At 38.7% G+C, this 22102-nt stretch overlaps 1 protein-coding gene across 3 annotated transcripts; it reads left to right on the plus strand.

The window, feature by feature from the left end:
- Positions 1–4055: 4055 nt before the first annotated feature.
- On the plus strand, positions 4056–21401 carry WASHC3 (WASH complex subunit 3). Of its 3 annotated transcripts, none has more exons than XM_009560515.2 (7): positions 4056–4202; positions 6316–6414; positions 8712–8777; positions 10204–10332; positions 11647–11754; positions 15631–15695; positions 19630–21401. In XM_009560515.2, exons 1-7 carry the CDS (start codon positions 4152–4154, stop codon positions 19712–19714), a joined length of 603 nt encoding a protein of 200 aa, XP_009558810.1. In that variant the 5' UTR covers positions 4056–4151; the 3' UTR covers positions 19715–21401. The 3 variants fall into 3 exon arrangements, with proteins under 3 accessions (XP_009558810.1, XP_009558809.1, XP_053908244.1); XM_009560514.2 differs by having other exon boundaries at positions 11644–11754; positions 19630–21400; XM_054052269.1 differs by lacking the exon at positions 19630–21401 and adding an exon at positions 18284–19623 and having other exon boundaries at positions 11644–11754.
- Positions 21402–22102: the final 701 nt, after the last annotated feature.

Here is a 22102-nt window from a genome sequence, read left to right on the forward strand (position 1 = left end):
GCCGATTCTAACAGAATACTGTGTCTTGGAACCCGTAACAGTATATATGCATATAAAATGCATGCAAACATTGTAATTTACAGTAGCACTTGCCAGTTTTTTCAGCTTGTGCAGTTTTGTTTTGCAATTGACAACAGGTTTCTGATTTTGTGCAATACAAAAATATATGTAGCAGATCAGTTTCAGTGCTTTGAAATCCATGCTGTTGCCCTTACTCTTTAGTGTACACTATGAGACAAAGTATATTTTACTCACGATAAAGACAAAGCTTCGATCAGTTTTCTATACACACAGCTTTGGCACTCCAAGTTAGCCTCAGCATCCCTAAGGTTAACATCTTCAAAATGCCGATGTTCAGCTGAACTGCATTTCAGTGACCATTAAACAGACTTTAATCTTCCTTCACTGAAAGGTGGAGCCATATGACCGTGTCTTTAAACGCCAGAGTGTATTTGTACATATACATAGGGTATAAACTGTCAGCGGTTATGTACTGTACAGTATTTATTCCTTAATTTGACATTTATCATCCCATATGGGTGCTAGTACAAAATACGTTTTCAAATGGTACACACTTAAAACCTGGATATTATCACTTAATTATTTTTTATAAGTCCTCCCACTGGGGTTGCGGTCATTAATAATTGCAGTTTAACAAACAAGTTCAACTAAAACATTTTAAAGAGGTTTTAGAAAAATTAGTATCACTTTCCTCTATTCTCTGTTTTTCACTTTTCATGCCCTGCATTTCCTAATTCTAGCTGGGAGAAAAAGTGCTGTGTTGTGCTTTTCTATGCAGTATTTTTGGCCAGATTAAAATCAGGAAGTACCAGAAAGTTCACAGAAGAACATATTCTTGTGAGATTTCTTGCCCAGCTTCACAGACAAAGAGATTCAGATAAGGTTTGGCTAAGCATTTACATTATTAAATTTCTGTGGTATTGCCTGGAAAACTTATGTTATGGACATTTTATGGTAAATGAGATTAATTCTTCTTGAATATAACTTGGGGGAGAGGGGTTAAAGTAATTAAGGTGGTAAGATTCTTCAGTTAGATAATTTAAACAAACAGCTCCTTTGCCCAACAAAAATTTGCACAATTCCTACAAGCTGGATTAAATGTATTGGACTTTGTAGGCTAAAGTCCTGTCCTTCCTGTGGGAGATGTGAGAAATTGCCAACTACACATAATTGATCCAAAACATGATATGAAACACAGGTTCTTCAGTAATTCAAACAGTAAAGGCAAAAAGGCTTTGCTATAGTATTTTTGTAAGAGAGTAATGACTCTGCAGCAAGTTAGGAATATATTATTAAAGTAATAACTATAAAACCAAAGAAAAGTTGCGTCAATACAGAAATGAGAACTTCAGCAACAGATCAATGTGCTGTGTGTACAGTTACCATGGATTCTGTATATGGATTTGTAAAATGCTTAGCAAACTCAAATAATTTGGAAGTAAATTGAAGATTTTCTTAAAATTTAAGTCAGAATTAGCATAGCACATTTGGGTTCTAATCATCAAGGTATGAAAGCAATTAATGCATTTTTAATTCATCTCATCACATGAGAAGCCTCCTACTGATAGCCTCGGACTATGGTAGATTCTTAACTGCTCTAAATGTAAAATAGTTGGGGGTTTTTATTAAATGTAGCAGTATTTAGATGAAGCCATGGGGAATTTTTGCCGAATATTTTCTGCACTACAGTCTTTGAATTCAATGCTGTAAACAAGGACCCCAAATCACCCTGATTTGTCTTGCCTTCCAGTACCAGAAACCTTAGAATTTAAATGAAGTAACACTTTACTTAACAGGTTGAGCTGTGTGTAATCTTTTGTTCCAATGTTATAACAAACATAGCACACAAGATCATTCTAGGATTTTTCATTGCTTAGCCTAGATTCTCCAAAACTTAACCCAGATGTCAGAACTGGAAATTCAGTGTTCAGTTTGACATCCCATTCCTTTTCCAAAGGACAGATTCTTTTCTGAATATATTATCCCTGACTAACATGAGAATAATTTCTGAGAGTCAACAATAGTTTTCATGGAAAAACCCAATAGATGTAATTTCCATATTCTGTTCAAGGTGGGGTTTACTAACAAATGGAAATGTGTGTAATGCTTTGTCTGGAGCCATGTATTTGGGGATTTCTCATCTTTTATTCATAGCTAATCAGTCTGGGGGTTAGACGCGTGATCTATATGCAATTGCCATTCTTGACTCTCCATAGAGATAACATCTTCTAAATTGTTAATGACTTGTTGTTTAATGGCTTTGATATCAGTCAGTTCTCTGGCTGTCCTGGAGAACTATGTATTTGCTCATGGAAGACCCATTGAAGATGTAGAAGATGGGGTCAAGTATACTTTATGTTCAACTCACAATCTCATGATGCAGCTGTTTAAAACTGCAGATATCATATTCAAAATTTCACTAGCACAGATGGTAGAAAAATTGGCAGTACCAGGAGATGTGGTTCCTTTCCTGAGTTTTCACAGTGCCTATCTGTTTCAGCCAGTAGAGCTCAAACAGGCACAACAGAAAAGATCAGATATGTGTCCAACAAAGAAGTATTTCCATTGCTGTTCTGAAATGTCATGGGTGAAGTTGCATGAGGTAGCAAAGTTTTTTTGTTACCAAAGCCAGCAAGATCTTATTCTGTAACCCTGTCACTCTTGTCACACTGTGGCTTGTTTGATTTAAAACATGAACCAAGTAGAAAATAGACCCTTCTTTAACGCTACTTCTTCAAGGTGGCAGTTTGAGTTGCCTAAAGGAAGGGATCACCATGTGCTCTGACTGACAAATGGTAAAATAAGAACACAGAGGCATCAGTGGGCAGTGAGAGAGGATTGGGAAACCCTTTCTGATGATGCAACCGATTATGGTGGTTTGAATTATATTTGTTTTGGGGCTCCAACTCTAAATTGTCTGATCAATCCTTCAGGTCTGTCGTAGAGAAAACTTACACAAGCAACCACTCAAAAGAAAAAAAAAAAACAGGTTGGTTGTTTTCCAGTTAGGGAATTCTTCCAGAGAAGCATTTGCAAACATGCAGACTGGTCCCCCTTTTCTTGGAGTCTGGGACCTTTGAGGTTCCTTGGCTGAAAAGGAATGGACCTACTTACACCCTAAGCTTAAGAATCAAGTGAAAGGAGTGATAAGTGTTGCTGAACAACACAAAAGCGTTACACAGGCCATAGCTGGGTTTACCATTCCCCCTTTTTTCTTTTTGCGTAAACATTAGAAAGTACAGAAAGGAGTAGGAGCAATGGGTATAAACTGGAAAGGGGCAGATTTAGACTAGACATAGGGAGGAATTTCTTCACGCTGAGGGTGGTGAGACACTGGCACAGGTTGCCCAGGGAAGCTGTGGCTGCCCCATCCCTGGAGGTGTTCAAGGCCAGGTTGGATGGGGCCTTGGGCAGCCTGATCTAGTGGGAGGTGTCACTGCCAATGGAAGGGGAGTTGGAACTGGATGGGCGTTAAGGTCCCTTTCAGTCCAAACTATTCTATGATTCTATTAATCTTTCCTAGCAGGAATTCAGCCATGCTTCTATCTTTTATCAACCAGGGTCATTGGTTCTTGTTATTTTTATTCTTCATGTTCGAAGTGTGGCCCTTGAACACGCAAATGATGCCGAAGAACAGAGAGATCTTCACTGGCGCTTGTCATTATTACTTTGATGTCTGAGTGCTGGGGAAGACGCTTTATCCTCACAACCCGTGTCCCCTGGGGCTTCGTCGCAGGGCTGCTACAAAGCCACGTGCTCCCAAGCAGGACAACACACAGGGACCCTCAGCAGCAGAGCAAGCCACACAAGTTTTGGGGAAAAACAGTGCATTTATTCTTCAGGAGCATCTCTCCCAGCCACGAAGGCGGGTTTCAAGGAGGCGGGGTAGGGAAGTCCTCTCACCCACCCACCCACCCCCACCCTCCCGACTACAGCTCCCGCCATGCATTGCGTCTGGTTCCCCACTCGGACTACAACTCCCGCTGTGCATTGCGTCGGGAGAGGCATGTGCGCATGCGCAGATGCGCGGGCCGCGCCCCTCGGAGCGAGAGTTTCCCTTCCGGGTTGTTCGAGGGAGCTGAGGAGTGAGGCGGGTGCGGGGCCACTCTCCGTCCCTCTGCCCCGCGGGGATGGACGAGGATGGGCTGCCCATTGTGGGCTCCGGTATCGACCTCACCAAGGTACGGGGGCACCCCGCGTTCTCCCGCGGCTGCTGGGTGAGACCCGCCCCCTCTCACTCCGCTGCCTCGGCGGCCCAGGCAATTCGTCTTCATTTATCCCATGAAACGCTCCAGGCTTGGGGTCGAGAGGCTGGAAAGCTGCCTGGTGGAAAAGGGCCTGGGGGTCCTGCTTGACAGCCGGCTGAACGTGAGCCAGCAATGAGTCCAGGTGGCCAAGAAGGCCAACAGCATCCTGGCTTGTATCAGAAGCGGTGTGGCCAGCAGGACCAGGGGAGTGATCCTTCCCCTGTACCTGGCACTGGTGAGGCTGCACCTCGAATCCTGTGTTCGGTTTTGGCCCCTTCAGTACAAGAAGGACCTTGAGGAGCTGGAATGTGTCCAGACAAGAGCAGCAAAGCTGGTGAAGGGTCTGGAGCATAAGTCCTATGAGGAGTGGCTGAGGGAAGTGGGTCTGTTTAGCCTAGAGAAGGCTGAGAGCAGCCCCTAATCGCCCTGTACATCTACCTGAAAGGAGATAGTAGCAAGGCAGGTGTTAGCCTCTTCCAAGTAACAAGCAACAGGATGAGGAAGAATGCCCTCAAGTTGCAGGGGAGGATTTTCTTGCATATTAGGAATAAAACTTGTAATGAAAGAGTAGTCAAGCATTGGAACAGGCTGCCCGGTAAAGTGGTGGAGTCACCATCCCTGGAAATGTTCAAAAAACATGTAGATTGGGCACTTGGGCACGTGGTTTAATAGGCACAGTGGTGTGTTGACAGTTGGACTTCATGATCTTAGACGTCTTTTTCAACCTTAATGACTCTGTAATTCTGTTCTATGATTAAGCTGGGTCTTCTGGAGTGCAGTATTAATATCAGAGGTGTTTCACTGCAAGTTCAGTGAAAGCACTACATTTAAGGGTTTCAGTCTTAGAACAGTGGGGCAAATCAGTGCAAAGCTGCTTGGTCATATCTTTTAATGACACAAAACCAGGGTTTGGGCTTTGTTTCTGAATTATAGAATGTAAATATAGGGTAGTTCTCGTTGCCTGAATGAACTTTACCTGATTCGTGCTACACGATAATCTTCTGATAAGTTTGTAAACGCTGTTTTGACAGTTTTGGAACTATAGAACCGAACTATAGCAAACCCTGCTGTACAGGTGCACAGGCTGAAAGCTTGAGATAGTAGCAACAAAATTCACACAAAACATCTGGATGTTTTAAGACTGAGAAAGTGGTGAGGGGCTACGCTGACAAATGGAAGAGCAAAGAAAGGTGAAGACCAGAGCGTCACTATATTTACAAACTGTTCAGTTCAGCTGAAGCTTGGCTGCAAAGATTTTTTCCTTGTAAATCTTTCACTTTAGCCAATTATGATTCCATAGAGTAATTTCCTGTGTGAAGTTTAAGACTTAAGCAGTTGTCCAAGGTAATTAACCTTGAGGCACTGTAATTTTACACATAAACATTTGTGCGACTGTTCCTGATTCCAGTCTTGTATAACAGTTTAAATAAAAATGCCAACCGTCTGTCATGCTGTGAGCACCAGACTTTTTTTTGACAAACATAACATTCTGCCTTTTAGTCTGCATTGGATTTGACTTGGATGTAATTTTAGGATAGTCTGGGCTTGCAAATAAGGAAAAGTACAGGTATCCACTAAAGACTGAGACAGCAATTTCACTATACTCTGTTTTTTATTATGGTGTTGGAGTATTTGTATGAATGACCAAGTTTTCTTTTCCTTCTTAAGCTTCAGGAGGAAAGACTGATTTCCTTTCTGTTTTCTGAAAATTTTACCACCAATTTTCAGGAAGGTTCACAATCTCATCTAAAAGGGTTTTCTTAAATAAGATAACAGTCTTTTCGTTTATGTGAATCTTGTTGGCTTTTACATGTATCCTTTTCAATTGTCATGTTATTATATTTTTGGTGAAAAAGGATTTCTATATATGTATATGTACATAGATATTAAAAATTTGTATATATATATGCATTCATAGCAAGCACAGTTAAGGCAGATTTCTAAAATAATTTCTTCTAAAAATGTGTATTTTTAACAGGCCTTTGGATCTGAATGTGAGTATTGACATCTGTGTATAAATTATTTTTTCTTCTATTACTTAATGCAGGTTCCTGCTATTCAGCAGAAGAGAACTGTAGCATTTCTAAACCAGTTTGTGGTTCACACAGTGCAATTTCTCAACCGATTTTCCACTGTTTGTGAAGAGGTATGTTTATTATTTTCCCAACTGTCTATTTATACAATGAAAAAAATCCTAGAAATGAGAACCGTTCATTTAAATTTTTCTGATGCAATAATACTGATAGTTTAGACCAAAAATTTGGTCTGCTTTCTGTTCAGGGGTTCTCCTGAGTAAGTGCTTAAGACAGACTTTTTTTTTTTTCCGCTTAAGATATCCACACGAACTGCTGATTGTACCATACTTAATCCTGTTTCCTTAAACTTTTGTGTTTGGCACAGTCTTTGTACTTTTCAATGCATGGAAATTTGTTCGAAGCAGCTCAGTCTGCGCTTATCTCCTTGTTTTGGAAGAAGGATGCCATATTCCTTCTTGCCTTATTGCTGCAAGTACAGTCAGTATTCCTCTCATCTGTGTCCTAGGATATTGCATCAAAACTTCCTTTCCCACTTTAGCGCCTTTAAATTTAAATTGTGATACACGAAGCTCTGAATGTAAATAATTTTGATGTGGAAAAAAAATAGTCTTAACAGGTCATTAGTATGGAACATGAAGCAGTTGATTTTAGTAACTTGTAAAAAAAAGGAAGTTTATGGTGACTTTAGTGTCAGCAGAAATTTACCCGACTGACAGGACTAGAGTTGTCCACTAAGCAGGACTAGAGTTGTCTGCTAAGCAGGACAAGAGTACTTCCTTGTAGAAGGGTTTTTCCTAATGTGGCTTTGAGCTTAACCTTTTTGTCGTTAGTGGTTTTTTTTGTAACTGCTCACTAGCTTATTCAACGAAGACGACTATACAGCCCTAGCCAGCACAGCTAGGGCAGTAGTTAGACTAAGCCATGTAATCTGAGAAATTCTTTTATTCGTTAGTAAAGTTTAAAGCCAGACCTGTGACAAGTGTAAAATTTGGCCTGCCACATCAATGTATGCAGCTTCAGAGGGAAAGAAGTGTTTCTAGAGTTTTAAACTTATTGTAACTTGATAAGTGGGACAGTGTAACTGCCTGGTGATGCTGTTGTCAGTTGTCCAAAAATCAGTTGTTGCGTGATCTTGATATTACTTCTTGCATAGGTGCTATGGAAATCAGAACACAAAGCCATCTTGAATGCGCAGCAACATTATGAAGTTCAGTTAATAGAACAATTATTAGTTAATCTAAATGTGTTGTTACCCAAAAGACTAGTTGCTTTATACACTCCCTGAAAATTTTTTTTGTATTTATGAAATACAGAAGTATTTTTAGTGAAAAGTTCCAGTGTAAATCCACAGAAGCAAAAAAAAATCAAAATTAGAGTTGACTAATGCTTAACTCTAGATTTCTTGCTTCCTGCGTAGTCAAACTGACCTGTAAAGTTGTATAACTGCCGTCTTTACATCTTTCCTGCCCTTTCTGCAGTTACTTGTATGGCACACAGTTCCTTTCAGTAGTAACAAACCCCTCTTTGTGAACAAAGAACCATCTGTAAACAAATCAGTGCACTAGTCAAAAAGACTAACTCCTGTCAGTCTCTTTTCACTTTTTCTAGCATATTGGCAGAGCTGCCATTTGCTTAAGGTGTTAAAGTTCTCCTTCAGAGCCAGGCAGAATCTTGCCGATGTGCCAGAAAGCTGTCAGTGGTACATATCTGCCAGCCGGAATGCTAGCCAACTTCACTTCGAAGGGTCTAGTGGAGTATGGTAGTGATTAGTTAAAAGAGTGGCAGTTCTTACAGAGTAATTTAGAAAAACTTAAGTTGTAATTTTTTTAAAAAAAGAAGTGTGGAAATTTGATTGAGGTGCACCTGGAGTGTATAAAGCTTCTGGTTAGTTCTGGATCGCTGTGCATTTTGACTATATAGGACTTTAAGTCACCTGCTGTAGTTGTTATCAAATTTTTCTACTTTGTATTTGGTCTGTTAAGCACACACACACACTCATGCATTGCACCTTTTCATCATCCACATTTGAAAAAAGCTTTGAAGAAAGGTGTTTTGGAAACTGCGAGAGTATGGTATGCCTACTGTTTTTCTCCAGTTGCCCCAAGTAATACCGTATTAAAAATACTTGCCTTTTCTACTTAGTCTGTCTTCATTTCTGTCAGTCATTACCTGGGAAAACCAACTGCCTAGTAAAATCACTTAAAAAATGTGATCCAGTATAGCTGTTGTACTAAAAAGGGGTGCCATTGCTTCATTTACTTTGTAATGTTATCATCTTGTTTATTCTCTGTTCTGCCTTCAGCTGGCAGGAGACTGAAGTGATTTTCTTTAGCTAGGAGTGAGCTGTTTGATACGTACAAGTGGCCTAGAGGGGTCTTCTCACATACTAAATTTTTTTCTATTCTAGAAATTGTCAGCACTGTCTCTCCGTATCCAGCAAATTGAAACAACACTCAATATTTTGGATGCAAAGGTTTGTATGTATGCAGACTTTGTCTTCTAACAGTGACAGCTTTCTAGGTTACATGAAGTAGCTGGGTTTTCATTGAGCAAATAAAATTTTCATAATGATTTGAAGTAGCTAATACAAAATGCTAGCATGGTGAATTCTCTCTTTGCATCCCTTGCCATGGGGGGTGTGTGACATTTGGACATGTAGTTGATAAGGAATAAAGGATCCAACAGCACATAGTGGAAATATTGGTTTTGTCTCTCTTAAGCATGTTGAACAGGAAAGGAGCACTTGGATCTTGAAAGGGCAACTGAAATACATGGCAGTTTACTTCTCTTGACTTTATTGCAGTGTTTGGTTTTAAGGAAATGGAGGGAAGTTTTCCAGTATTAAAGTATGCAACTTCTGTTGCACGGTTGGAGTACTAAACTGCATTTGCCATGCAAACTCTAGTAAGAAATTTTTGCTCCTTTCAAGAGCAAAAGTATCTTTGCAGCTGTTACTGGAATGTAAGCATTTCAGCTGGTATAAGTTGCTGGATAGATGCTTTGCAAACCTTGTAATATTGAGATGTGACCCAAATTGGATATAAGTGAACACAAATGTGTCTGATGTATCTTCTTTAGCTAAAATGACAGAAGGATATAATCTGTAGTCATGTATTACTATTTAATTTGCTGGAACAAAAAAACCCAAAACCAAACGCAAAACCAAAAAGACAATCCACTGTACAGTTTTAAGCAATTCTACTTTTGATGATGGTGGTAGCAATTTTGGTTGACTTTTCTGAGAGCAGAAGTAGAACACTTTGAAACCATCCGTTAAGATCATTGTGAAGAAAGTACTGTGGTAGTACAAAGAGTGCTTACTGAATCATTTATTTAAAAATAGTTAGAAATGATCAGTATTGATAACTTTTGCAGAATTCTTCATAATCAGGTTAAATAAAATTTTCTTCAAATAAATATTTGGCATATTTAATATCCATTCTCAGCATTTTCATAAAGGAGCAAAATATGTAGAAAATTGCAAAATCTGTAACCTGTTACCCCTCTGTTAGGTAACAGAGCTGTTCTTGTCATGATTTCTTTCACTGTAAAGGAAGTAGCAAAGGAGACGACATAGCTCTTTTGTGGTTGGTAAGTGCAGTAGAAAAATTCTGGCAAGGTATTGAAGTCTTTTCTGCACTGTAATCCTGTGTTAACGGTGGAAGCTCAAATCGAGTGGTCTGGGGGTTTTGTTGTAGAAGCCACCTGAATAGAAAAATCTTTTTTTTTTTTTTTTTTTTTCCCCAATCAAAATGCCAAAACTACACATAAAAAGTAATGATTTTATTCATGTGAAAGCTACCTGGGGAATACGTGATAAGCAGCATACTATAGATTTTATTGTACCTGTACACTTATGATATGCTCGTTGCTTATTGTATGATGTTCTGTGCATTCAGTTATCCTCTATTCCTGGCCTAGAAGATGTCAAATTTGAAGTGTCCAATGCAAATATGAATAGTGTTACAAATGATCCTGTGGCACAAGCTACTACAGATCAACAGACAGCTGTATCGCCTCAATCTGGAGTAAGTAATGAAGTAAGACTAATGTGTAGAAGGAATATACCTCTCCATGAAGCCTCAAGTTTCTAGTCTCATTTGAAATAGATGGAAGAAATGAGTCTACTGGAAGAGATTGATCAGCTGCTGTGAATTAGAACTACATTTTTCACTAAAGAAACTTTTTTAACGAGTGACTTAAAATAAAAAAGGATATACCCTTTCTTGAATACATGGCTTAAATAATTATAACTATCTCAAATCTAGTGGTAAATGCTTCCTTCACTCACGCTAAAATATGGATGTGGATTACATCAGGTGGCTGGGAAGGTCGTGAATGAAAATAAGAGTTTGAATCCCATAATCCCAACTCTTTTCTCCTTTTGTGAGAATGTGAGCTTCCAGCTCAAATTGGAATTTCTAGCATACTTAATTTTAAAGAGGTTCTTACAGTGAATGTTTTCTGTATATTAGAATGCATGTACAGAAAATGCCGTCTTTTTATAAGTGATCAACATTAAGATGCTGTCCCTGCAATTAATTTTTTGTTGTTTTGCGTGTGTGTTTGGTTGGGTTTTTTTAACCCAGACTTAAATCCTGTGATCACCATTTCATAAAGTGAGGCTTTTTGGCTGCTTTGTAGATGTATTTTTCTCCAGTTTCCTATTATAGTTTCTTTTGGGATCTCCAGTCTCTGCTTGTTCTCTCATTTGATGGAAATTGCTGTGGAGCAGCAATAGCTGGAGTACTCTGCTGCTTTTCCCTGCCTGATTGTCACTCTAATTTGCAGCCTGTAACATGAGAGACAGAATGGACAGTTCACACTGCATGTTTTGGTCCTGTTAAAGAATGACTCCTGGTTATTTTGTTTTCTTAGGAACGTTCCTCCTCTCCAGTATTATAACGGGGACAGATATGTCTGAAAGGAGGTTTCCATTGCTGCTTTCAAATAGTTCTTTAATAGCAAAACCACAGTTTTCTGTGGCTCTTTAAATAGTGCTATAGCTTCTTGTTATTTTTCAAAATTTTTTAGTTACTTTTTCTGATAGGAAGAGGGGGAATGGCTTTAAGTTGGAAGGGGGAAGATTTAGATTTGACATCATGAAGAAATTCTTAATAGTGAGAGTGGTGAGGCACTGGCACCGGGAAGTTGTGGATGCCCCATCCCTGGAGGTGTTCAACGCCAGATTGGATGGGGACTTGGAAAGCCTGGTTTGGTCGGAGGTGCCCCTGCCCATGGCAGAGGGGTTGGAACTAGACAGTCTTTAAAGTCCCTTCCATTTGAAACCATTCTATGATTCTACCTGACCATTAAAGTGTTAACTTCTTTGTATACAGCAGAACAACGTACATGAAGAAGGATTACTGAAAACAGAGATAGTAACAGAAAATGTCAGAACTGTGGCCAAGGATCCAAGATACGCGAGATACCTCAAAATGGTACAAGTGGTAAGTCCTCTTATCATTCTTTGAGTACTCCATTATTTTTAGGTGGAATGTCATACACAGCTATAAGCATACATTAAATATCTGAAGGCATATATTGCATGAGTAATCTTTAGTCTATGATAACATCACAATATTTCTAGCATGTCTTCTCTACTAAATGAGTTGATGTAATATGCTGCTCTCTCAGACAGCTTCAGATAAAATCTTTCTATAAAATTCTGCTGATACACTTGTGAGCCGAAGGTGTGAAGATGTGTAAATGCAGAGTGATGTTAGCTAGAGTCACAGAAGATGCCACTGAAAGTGTAGTTATTCTGGTAGAATTGGTTTCGTTCCCTACACACAGACATGATTGCAGTTTGGTTTTGCTGTAGGGTACAAAATGCAGCTTTGCTGGTGTAGTTCAGAGATACAAGAATTGCCTGACTACATGGTTCCACTTGAATTTCCTGTTATTCATGGTACAGGTTCTGTTTCTGGACTGTTCTACAGATAAATAGGAAATGAATGAATGTAATCTCAGTATTTACATGAGTGGAAACTAATGAAAGGGGTTAGAAGCTGAATGGGAGACTTAGTGATGTGTTTTAGGAGCTCGTTTTTCACATCAGGACATTGGAAACAAAGAAAAAAAATCTGTCTTTATTTTCAAGCTGTCAGTGGAAATTTTCCTCTGAAATGTATGTTATGATTCTGGAAAACATTACTATGTCATAGTATCAGTTTTAACATAAGCAACATTTTACTAACTTCATGTTTTCTCTCCCTCTTCAGAACAAGTATTACAATTGGTGTGTTTGACACTTCAGATGATGTTCCAGACCTTATTTTTCATTTGAATCACAAATTGGTACTTCATAGGTAGCTTATTACAAACCATTTGGAAAACCTAGCAGTAGGGTAGTAGCGGAGACTAGGACACTATGTTAACATATTGATTTAATGCCAGGCTTCAAAGTGGATGTGAAAGTGCTGGATGGACTCAATTACTTTGACTTTTTTTTTTTGGTGACTGTTAGAAGAGTGAGATCTCACTTTCCACATTTATCCTTTGTATTGGCAGTTCCTGGTGACTCCTCTGCCAGTTGTAAACAGTGTGGTAGGAAAGTCAAACTGAAGTACTACAAATTAATGTGTGTTTTTGTATTTGCCAAACTTGTCTTCTCATCCAGTCAAGTATTTCAGTTAGAGTCACTTATTTGCCCAAATTACATTTCTAGCTGAAGATTTGTTTGAACTGATCATTTATTTATTGCTCACAATATTTGTAGTATTTAAAAATACTGCGAAGCACGGTGAAGACACGTTTCTTTTAGACTAGGTATAGCTGTTCCGTTAAAATAGTGACAAGCTCATTTTGATGGCATGCAGTTAGGCTAAACTGATATTTTTTAAAATACACAGTAATACTGAAGCAAATCTTACAAAAGCAATATCATATTTGCTACAATAAATGCTTGGAACATCTCTTATTGACAGTGTGAGAGGAGCAGTCTACAATTTCAGATAAACTTCATGTTTAAAGTACAAATACTCTGACTTGATTCTAAACACTAGGCATGACTGCATAAATGCCAGAATACTGACTGGCCTAATACAGATTGATCCTTGCTTATAAACCAAAATAAAAAACACACATGAAAAGTGCACTGATCTTCAGGAATTGCCAGCACTGTTAGTGTGTGACCTCTTTCTGCACTATGGAGAACGAAAACCTAATTTACAACAAGATTGCTCCTTGCACTGTGGAATCTCCGGGATCTGCACTTACAAGCTGCAGGACCAGGGTGGGAGCAGGGCTAGGGAGCCGTGTGTTGAATGTGTAGTAATTTGGATTATTTGAAATCTTAACTGGACAGAGACAGATGCAATGGAAATTTAATATTGGCTCCTGTGTTAGAAAAATACATCTACGCAGTTTCAGTGGACCTGTATGCTCAATGTAGATACTGTTTAGATTTAAAATAGTTGTTCAGTTTATTTTAGTAAGACTTGGGGTCACAGCAATATTAGGCTCTGATTTTCCAGATTAAAACTTAACAAAGTATGAAAGATAAAGTAATTGTAATGCTCTAATTATATTATAAACAGAAGTAGGTACAATCTTAACTTGTTTTCCTTCCAGAAAAGAATTTCCCTGTTAAAGGGCATTTTGATTAAGCTTATGATTAGTTTTGTAAATCTGTGATATAATGAGAGTACTGGGAGGTTTTTTTTTCTTATATATCTTCAATGCATAAAATTTTGCAATAAAATTTTTGTCCAAGTGTTAATGTTAAAACAGCAGTTTCCAATCCGTTCTTAGAAGTTCATATATTAAGCTCCTTTTCATTGAGAGCAAATATGAATTCTGCTTTGCCTGATCTGACTCAGTCTGGTTTTCACATGGTTTGAGATGATGCATCAATACTTCCTCGGTGACTTCTGAGCTGGGGAATGGAACCTGACACAATCCCTGTATACACACAACCACTGATGTCCAAATCTGTACTAGAATAAGTGAATATTTTAAGCTGTCATGAAATACTGAAATACTTTCCCCTTTGTAATGTACATTAATTGTGAATTACTGAGAAATTCTTTATTACAAACTAATGCCTCACAGCTATTCAAGTCATGGTTTTGGCCATATGGCTGGTAGATTGCTAAAACTACCTACCTGTTTGTGTGCTATTTTAGAATTCTCAAGCAGAAGTCTTGATTGTGACTCTTACTGTGAAACTCCACAAAGAAAACAGGGTAAAGCAGCTAGCTTAGCTCTCACTTTGCCAGGTTAGCTACTGCCACTGTCACTAGTACTGCGTGCTTCTCTGGAACATTAGTCACGGCTGCCCTTTATTTTATCACTATTTTAGTTACTTTGGACAACAGATACTTGTTCTGTGCCAAAAGAACCTCACACTACTTTCCAGTTAGGTTGTGAGGCCTCTCCTGAGTTTCCTAGACCACCAGCAGCTTTATCCTTGGAAATCAGTAGTTGTACCCTCCTCATCTTCCCGACACCCACTCACCCCTGTTCTGGCATGCTGTGGTCCAGGTGGTATTTCTGGTGGTTTGCAACAGGAAATCATGGCAAAGCAACAAATCTTTGAGCAACTCTAGTGGAAACATTGGAGCAGTTTGTTGGAATGTATATCCTGAGATGACGTGGCTCCAAGTGTTCTTGGCTATAAGATCCAAGATGAGGGGATGTTTAGGTGTTGCTGAATAAAATAAAATGCAGAAGCTGTGGAAGGACTTGCAATGAAAAGAAGGATTTTTTTATTATTCTTTGACACGTACGTGTTTGGCTAAAATCTAGTCCACAAGTCATGGAAGATTCAGGCCTGACTGTACAAGCACTTGTATTTACAGGAATCACTTTTACATTGTGCTTCTGTTCTCATGTCCTGTTTGCCTTTTTCAATTTTTAGCACTGCCTTAAGGTATTCTTTCAGAGCTGAAGCAGATGCACTTTCCTGGTTTTTACCCTCCCTCTCTGGCTATGCCTTTGGCATGTCCGAGTGTTCTTCATCTGTTCTCTGCTGTCTTGGTGCTACTTTGTGCTTTCTTCACATTCTCGTCCATACACATAACTTCAGCATCCTGGTTGTGTCTGCATGAATTGCAAATACATGTGTCCATTCTTAGTTCTCTTCCTGCAGCTTTCTGAAGATGTTTTGCCATAAGTGTAAGAAGGATTTAAAGGGCCTTTGACCTCAGTCCATTTCTCACTTCTAGATTCATACTGATGGCAGCTGAGATTGTCTTTCTGTGCTCTTGTTCAATGAGTGACATATGTAAATTTATAAGAAATTGTAGCCCAAAAGAACCTGTGCAATTTAGTTTACCTGTTTGTGTCAGTACTTTCATATTATTCTTCCTTCTCCTACACAGGGTGTTCCTGTAATGGCAATACGAAACAAAATGATTTCTGAAGGGCTAAACCCAGACCTTCTCGAGTAAGTAATTTGTAACTTTCATTAGGGCCGGAATTCAACCATGTGTTTAAAAAACTTGGGAAAAAAGTATGCTTTTTGAAGGTTCTGATGTCTTCTGTGAAAGGTTTTTTTTAGCATTTTCTGTGTCAGAAGAGGGTGATCAGTACCAAAGGAGGAGGGATGCAGTCTCAAGTATGAGCTGTCTTTTTGATATTGCCTAGACCAAGGCAAAGCCCAGAAAATAGTGACTGGAATGTATATGGGTAAGTACTGCACTCTCACAAAAAGGAAGTTACAGGACTTCACCATTGAAAATATCATGAATGGTTTGGGTTGGAAGGAACCTTAAAGATCACCCCGTTCCAACGCTCTTGCCATGGGCAGGGACACGTTCCACTAGATCAGATTGCTTGTAGCTGCATCCATCATGGTCTTGAACTCTTCAAGGGATGTGGCATCCACGACTTGTCTGGGCAAACTGTTCCAGTGCCTCACCACCTTCACAGTAAAATACTTCTTCCTGATGTCCAATCTGAATCTGTCCTCTTTCAGCTTAAGGCCACTTTCATTTTAAAGTCATTACCCCTTGTCCTATCATTACACGCCCTTGTAAGAAGTCCCTCTCCAGGTTTCTTATAGGCCCTCTTTAGGTACTGGGAGCATGCTATAAGTTCTGCTCGGATCCTTCACTAGCCTGAACACCCCCAACTCTCTCAGCCTGTCCTCACAGGAGAGGTAGTCCAGCCCTCTGGTCATTTTGTGGTCCTCTGCTGGACTCACTGCAACAGATCCATGTCCTTCCTATGCTGAGGACTCCAGATGGAGTCTCACCAGGGTGGAATAGACGGGTCAAATCATGTCCCTTGACCTGCTGGCCATGCTTGTTTTCATGCAGTCTGGGATAGAGTTAACCTTCTGGGCTGCAAGTGTACATTGCTGGACCCTGTTGAGCTTCTTATCAACCAGCACCTGCAAGTCCTTCTCAGAGCTTCTTTCACTCCATTCTTTGCCTAGCCAGGAAATGAAAGGACTGCTTTCAAGCCAAGTAGAGGTGGTGCAGTTTAAAGAAAAGGTTAGAGCAATGATGAGGTAATATTTGACAATGTCTATTTAGTGATGAGGAATCAAGTAATACATTAGCAGCCGTTTTTACTATACTGTTGAGGTTCTTCCCGGATATTTTCTTCCAACACTTCAATAAGAAAATGTCATCATTGTAGAGTAATAAGAACAAAATCTATTTTATTTTTATGAATGCATGAGGCACGACACAGTTGTTTCCAGATTCCCTCAGTAGATGGAGCGTGCAACTTGACTTGAGCATTGACAGTCTAAATTGAATTCAGCAGCTCAAAATTGTGACTGTTGTTTGACCTTAGCTGATGTGAAGACTAGTAAGAACAGATACTCAGCTTCAGAGCTACTTCTCTGGACATAAGCAGACAGAATTTGTTAAACTGATGAAATTATTAACTTTCTTTTTTTATAGCCACTGAACTGTTTGAAACACTTTTGCATCCTCTTCAGAAACTGCCAATGAATTAGGAAGTCCGCTTCTCCCTTCCAGTGAAGTCTTTTTACATTTTAGAAAGGCTTATTCTGAAACTAGCAAATTGTTAAATAAAATAAATAAAAGCGTAGGAGAACTGAAGTGTTGTCATATGTTGTGTCACTATATCTCCCAGCTACTCCTGGTGTCTGAATAAGCCTGAAGTAGTTACTCTTCATATGTTTTTACTCCTTGAATGAGGAATAAGAAAAAAAACACAAGTAAGAACCTGTGCAGGTCTGAGACTGGGTTATCAAACATTGTTTTACCATGTGTGTGTTAAATGTATTTTATTTCTTACTCTGTGTTTCTGGTCCATACCTTTCTGTAAATGCTGCTATTTCTTCATGTTTGCATGGATTTTTGTAGTAGATAAAAATGAGATAATAGGTTAAAATTTCAAAAGGTTTTTAAAAAAAAGTACCTGCTTTTGAATTGTCTGTTTTGGGTTAAGACAGAGACATCATTACTGTGGACTGGGGCCCATGGAATATGTTTGGGGTTTGGTCTCAAAGTCCATCTTTAAAGATTCTGTGCAGCAGATTTTCTTTAAAATGTTTTGGTTTGAAACCTGTATAGCACGTCAACCTGGTTAAAGAAAGGTAATTATTTGGCAAGGTGCATAATGCATAATATTTTAAGGAGTATGGGGTGACCTTTCTTTAATTTTTTTTTTTTGCTTTCTTGTGTCAGTATCATAGACTTTTTTTAATATATATCTTGCCGTACACACCACATTTCTTGGGCCTTCTAGGCCTGTTCATGCAGTCCCAGTGAAAATTAGGGAATATACATTATATCGTTGCTCAGTTGCTTCCTGTAGACTTTCCCAGCTACTTGCCAGTGACTGAGCATGGTTTTTCAGTGCTTGCAGAGATGCTCGTTATAATAATACGCAGTTGTTTTTACTCTCTTCCTTTGGTTGTTTTACTTCTGCTTCTGTTGCCACTCCTTTCTCAACTTTTTACGGTTTGAAAACTACTATTCTGTCAAGCTTCATATTTATCTATTTTTAACTCTTGTTTCTTATCCTTCCTTTATTGCCTGTCTACAATTCCAGGAGAGTTTGTCCTGCCCTCGTGAACTAAAGGAATTAATTGCCATCTTCCTCTCCTTACTAGAGGAGAGTTTTTGCACAGGTCTCTCCAGATCACATGTCTTTGCATGGCTTTTTTGTTTTGTCATTACCACAGCAACAAGGAATAATATTGTGAAGTAGTATTTGCATGAGAAAGCAAATGCTTTCTTACTTTATTTTGGAGGTGTGCAGGTGGGAGGGAAAAGGGTCTCTCAGAGTTCTTTAATGCACTTCTCGTTTTTGCACCCAGAATGCTTAGAAATGCTTTATAGGTAACTTAGGGATTTCCAACAGAGAAATTATAATAAACAGAACAAAAGTTGGAAAAGAAATTCTGTATCATGACACACAGGAGTAGCCCCAAGTTAAGTAACAACAGGAGGAATAATACAATCATCCGCTTAGTTTAAAATGTGATCTTTTATCAAAGAGAGCAGTTAACTATCGTACAGGAAGCTAGTTTCTGCAAAGCTTATTCTTCTCCAAGTACCGTCGCATGTATATTTTCTGCCTTGGTTTCAGAACTACCAGGTTCAGTCTTGCTTGTATTGTCACACTCATTACATACTTAGGAGGGATGCTTCAGGCAGAGGCAGCATCTTCAGTCAGTAATGTGTGTTAGTCTTTAGATGACTTGCTTCTCTCTCCCTCATTCCGAGTAGATTCTCCAGGAAAGTGTTTTGACACAATGTTAAGATCCATCATAAATATTCTCTTCAAAGCTATATACAAGAGATCTGATCACTTATAGTCAATAAAAATCCCATGTCTGTTCTTGCATGTCAAATTTAACGCAATGTTCTAGCCAAATTCCACTCTGAGTAATTCTTTTTTGCTTCTCTAAATTATCCCTGCAGTTTTAGTTGGACACAATATTGTTCATTTCCTGTCGTATTTTTTTCATATATTATTTACACTGCTTAATGGTGTACAGCATGTTCCTTTCAGTCCTTAAACCTCTGAACATTGGGGGAAAAAAAAATTTGGATTAATCAGTATTGTCTGCTTTCAACTCTTTTCTACAAGTGTTTGGCACTTTGTAGTGATCTGTCATTATTTCTGATAACCTCATAGGTGTGCATTTGGGCTGATGTCTACAGAGTTTTGATGTCCAGTGATTTACACCTGAAGGATAAACACTAGAAATTTTAAGTGAAGCAATACCAGTAAGGTGTGAGTTAATGTGCTGCAATAGTTAATGTGCGGCACGTTGTGGGTATAAAGTGTATAAAATTGTAGTGAAAGGACATCAGCCTTGCATGCTAAATTGTTTGTGTTCTCAGCCACCTTCTAGGATTTACAAAATAAAACTTTCTTGCTGCCTGCAGGACACCAGATGCTCCTGTGCCTGCCTGGGGAGATGATGGGAAAGCAGAAGACAGTTCTGATAGTGAATCATCGTTTAGTGACTAAACAGACTGATGTTGGCCTTTGGAAAGCTCTCCTGAGTGCTAATCTGCTTGGATCTTTTTTTTGTGTGGGTCACATGGGTGAGATGGTTTACCTGACAGCATTTTTAAGAACTAAGATCCTCCATTGCCTCTGAGAAAGTTTAAACAAGCAGCGTGTTTCAACCTGAACCTTTCCACCATGAAAATCGATTGTGAGATCCTTGCAATTTTTATGCTGCATCATGTCAGATTCCTTCCTGATTCTTCTAAAATTACTTTGTAAAACTCTAAAAATTCCATGCCTCTAAGCCTCTAGGTCTCTAAGAGTACATTCTGGTCATTACTGGATTTGTTATGATGTAACACTTCTAACCTAAGTTGCCTTCTTTTCTGTCCCATAACATACAGGTAAAGTAACTTTTCAAAATTAAATTGTTTAAATGTAATCTGATGAGCTGTGTTTTTTCCTAATATATTATATTCTGAGGTGACACTACAAGAAGTACACAGAAGTTGGCTATCAGAAGTCAGCTATCATAGTGACTGCAAATTAGTGATACTGTGTTTTGAGAGAAGCTAAAATATGAGTGAAAAATATATTAAAACCCAATGTGTTTCCAAAGTATATACTGCTATTCAAATTCATGTTAGAGTCTGTACAGAGTTGTTAATGGAATTCCTGCTTTGTAGAAGACTTCATTTATTGAATTTGGGTTATGGTAGTATAGAAAGCCACAAACATTGCAAGATTGATTTGAAAATGACAACGTGAAATAAGCAAGGGACTGGGAGGCTATTAATAGAATACCAGACTGTCACTACTTGTTCACTGTCACATGAGTTGGTAGAAACCACAGTCTGACTGCTTGTTGGGCTTACTCCAAAGGAGCTGTGGCTGAGCAGTTTGCACAGGATAAGAAATCACCTCCAAATCAGTGTCATTGCTGGTAATTTCAGCAAAGAAGCCAAAATACAGTTTCTATAATGATAAAACTTGGCTTGCTACCTCTTTAGGTGTGCATTGGGGAACAATATGAAGAAATTCACTTGGAGCCTGACTGGCCCTGACTTTCCTCCAAAGTGCTTAATCTACTGCATGAGTCAAAAATGACATTTCTTTAAAGAATTTTCTTTAATATAATTGTTACACATGAAATTCTTCACAATCTATTTGGTTTCCCCAGATTATTGTGATTATACCAGAATGCCATGGGCCAGGCAGTCATTCATTTTCTGGTATTTCCAGACGAGGAGAAAAAACTGAAGCTCGAAGAATATAAATATGTTAGCTTTTATGACCAAGTCATTATCTTCTCTCTTAATTGTTGATGACACTTCAGTAGGTTAGCTGCTTTTTTTCCCATGTAACTTACGCATGGCTCTCATACACGTCTAGCAGACGCATTCATGTTCTTCATGACCTGTAAATCGGAGTGATACCTGAATCCCTGTGAAAGCATATATGCACTAGCAAATGTCTAGAGATGACATTTCAGTGATGAGTTAATTATTATTGAACACTAAAACAAAAATATTGAATAGTTAACGCTTGGTAACTAAACAAATAATAGCATATTAGCAATAAGTATTTAAAAAGTAAATGTTATAATGTTATTTCAGAAAGCATATATTAAAACACTGGTTACTTTTTGAAATCTATATTTGAAAACTCATTGAAGCAATCTGTATAATTAAAGCTATGTTTTGTAAACCAAAGTCTTGGTTTTATTTTATTCTCATATGTTGTTTTAAACATGGTGAAAATTCTTCTGGAGTCTCTGTAATACATGTTTCTCCAAAACTGGTTTTGCTGAAATTGTATCAGTCTGCTAGCTGAAGGTTTTGAAAATAGTGGATTGGAGTTTAACCTAGTTAAAGCCACATTAGCACTCTGAACAATAGATCCTATTCTAACAAAAAAAAATTTAGGGAAGACCAAAATTAATGAAAACTTTGTTTGATATTCTTGAACTGATACTAATAAGAAGGGCTGGAGGGAGGATCCAGGGAACTACAGATCTGTTGGTCTGACCTCAGTGCCAGGGAAGGTTGTGGAGCAGGTCATCTTGAGTGCTGTCGTGAAGACATGCAAGATAACCAGGTGATCGGGCCCAGTCAACACAGGTTTATGAAAGGCAAGTCCTGCCAAACTGACCTGATCGCCTTCTATGACAAAGTTACCTGCTTGATGGACAAGGGAAAGGCTGTGGATGTAGTGTACAATGGACTTTAGTATAACCTTTGGTGCTGTTTCTCACAGTATTCATGAGAAACTGGCTGGGTTCAAAGAGTAGTGGTAAATGGAGTTAAATCCAGTTGGAGAGGCTGGTCAAAAGTCGTGTTCCCCAGGGCTCAGTGTTCGGTCCGGTTCTGTCCAATACCTCTATCAATGATCTAGATGAAGGGATTG

This window comes from Cuculus canorus, chromosome 1 (assembly GCF_017976375.1).
Source record: "Cuculus canorus isolate bCucCan1 chromosome 1, bCucCan1.pri, whole genome shotgun sequence".
Classification (NCBI taxonomy): domain Eukaryota; kingdom Metazoa; phylum Chordata; class Aves; order Cuculiformes; family Cuculidae; genus Cuculus; species Cuculus canorus.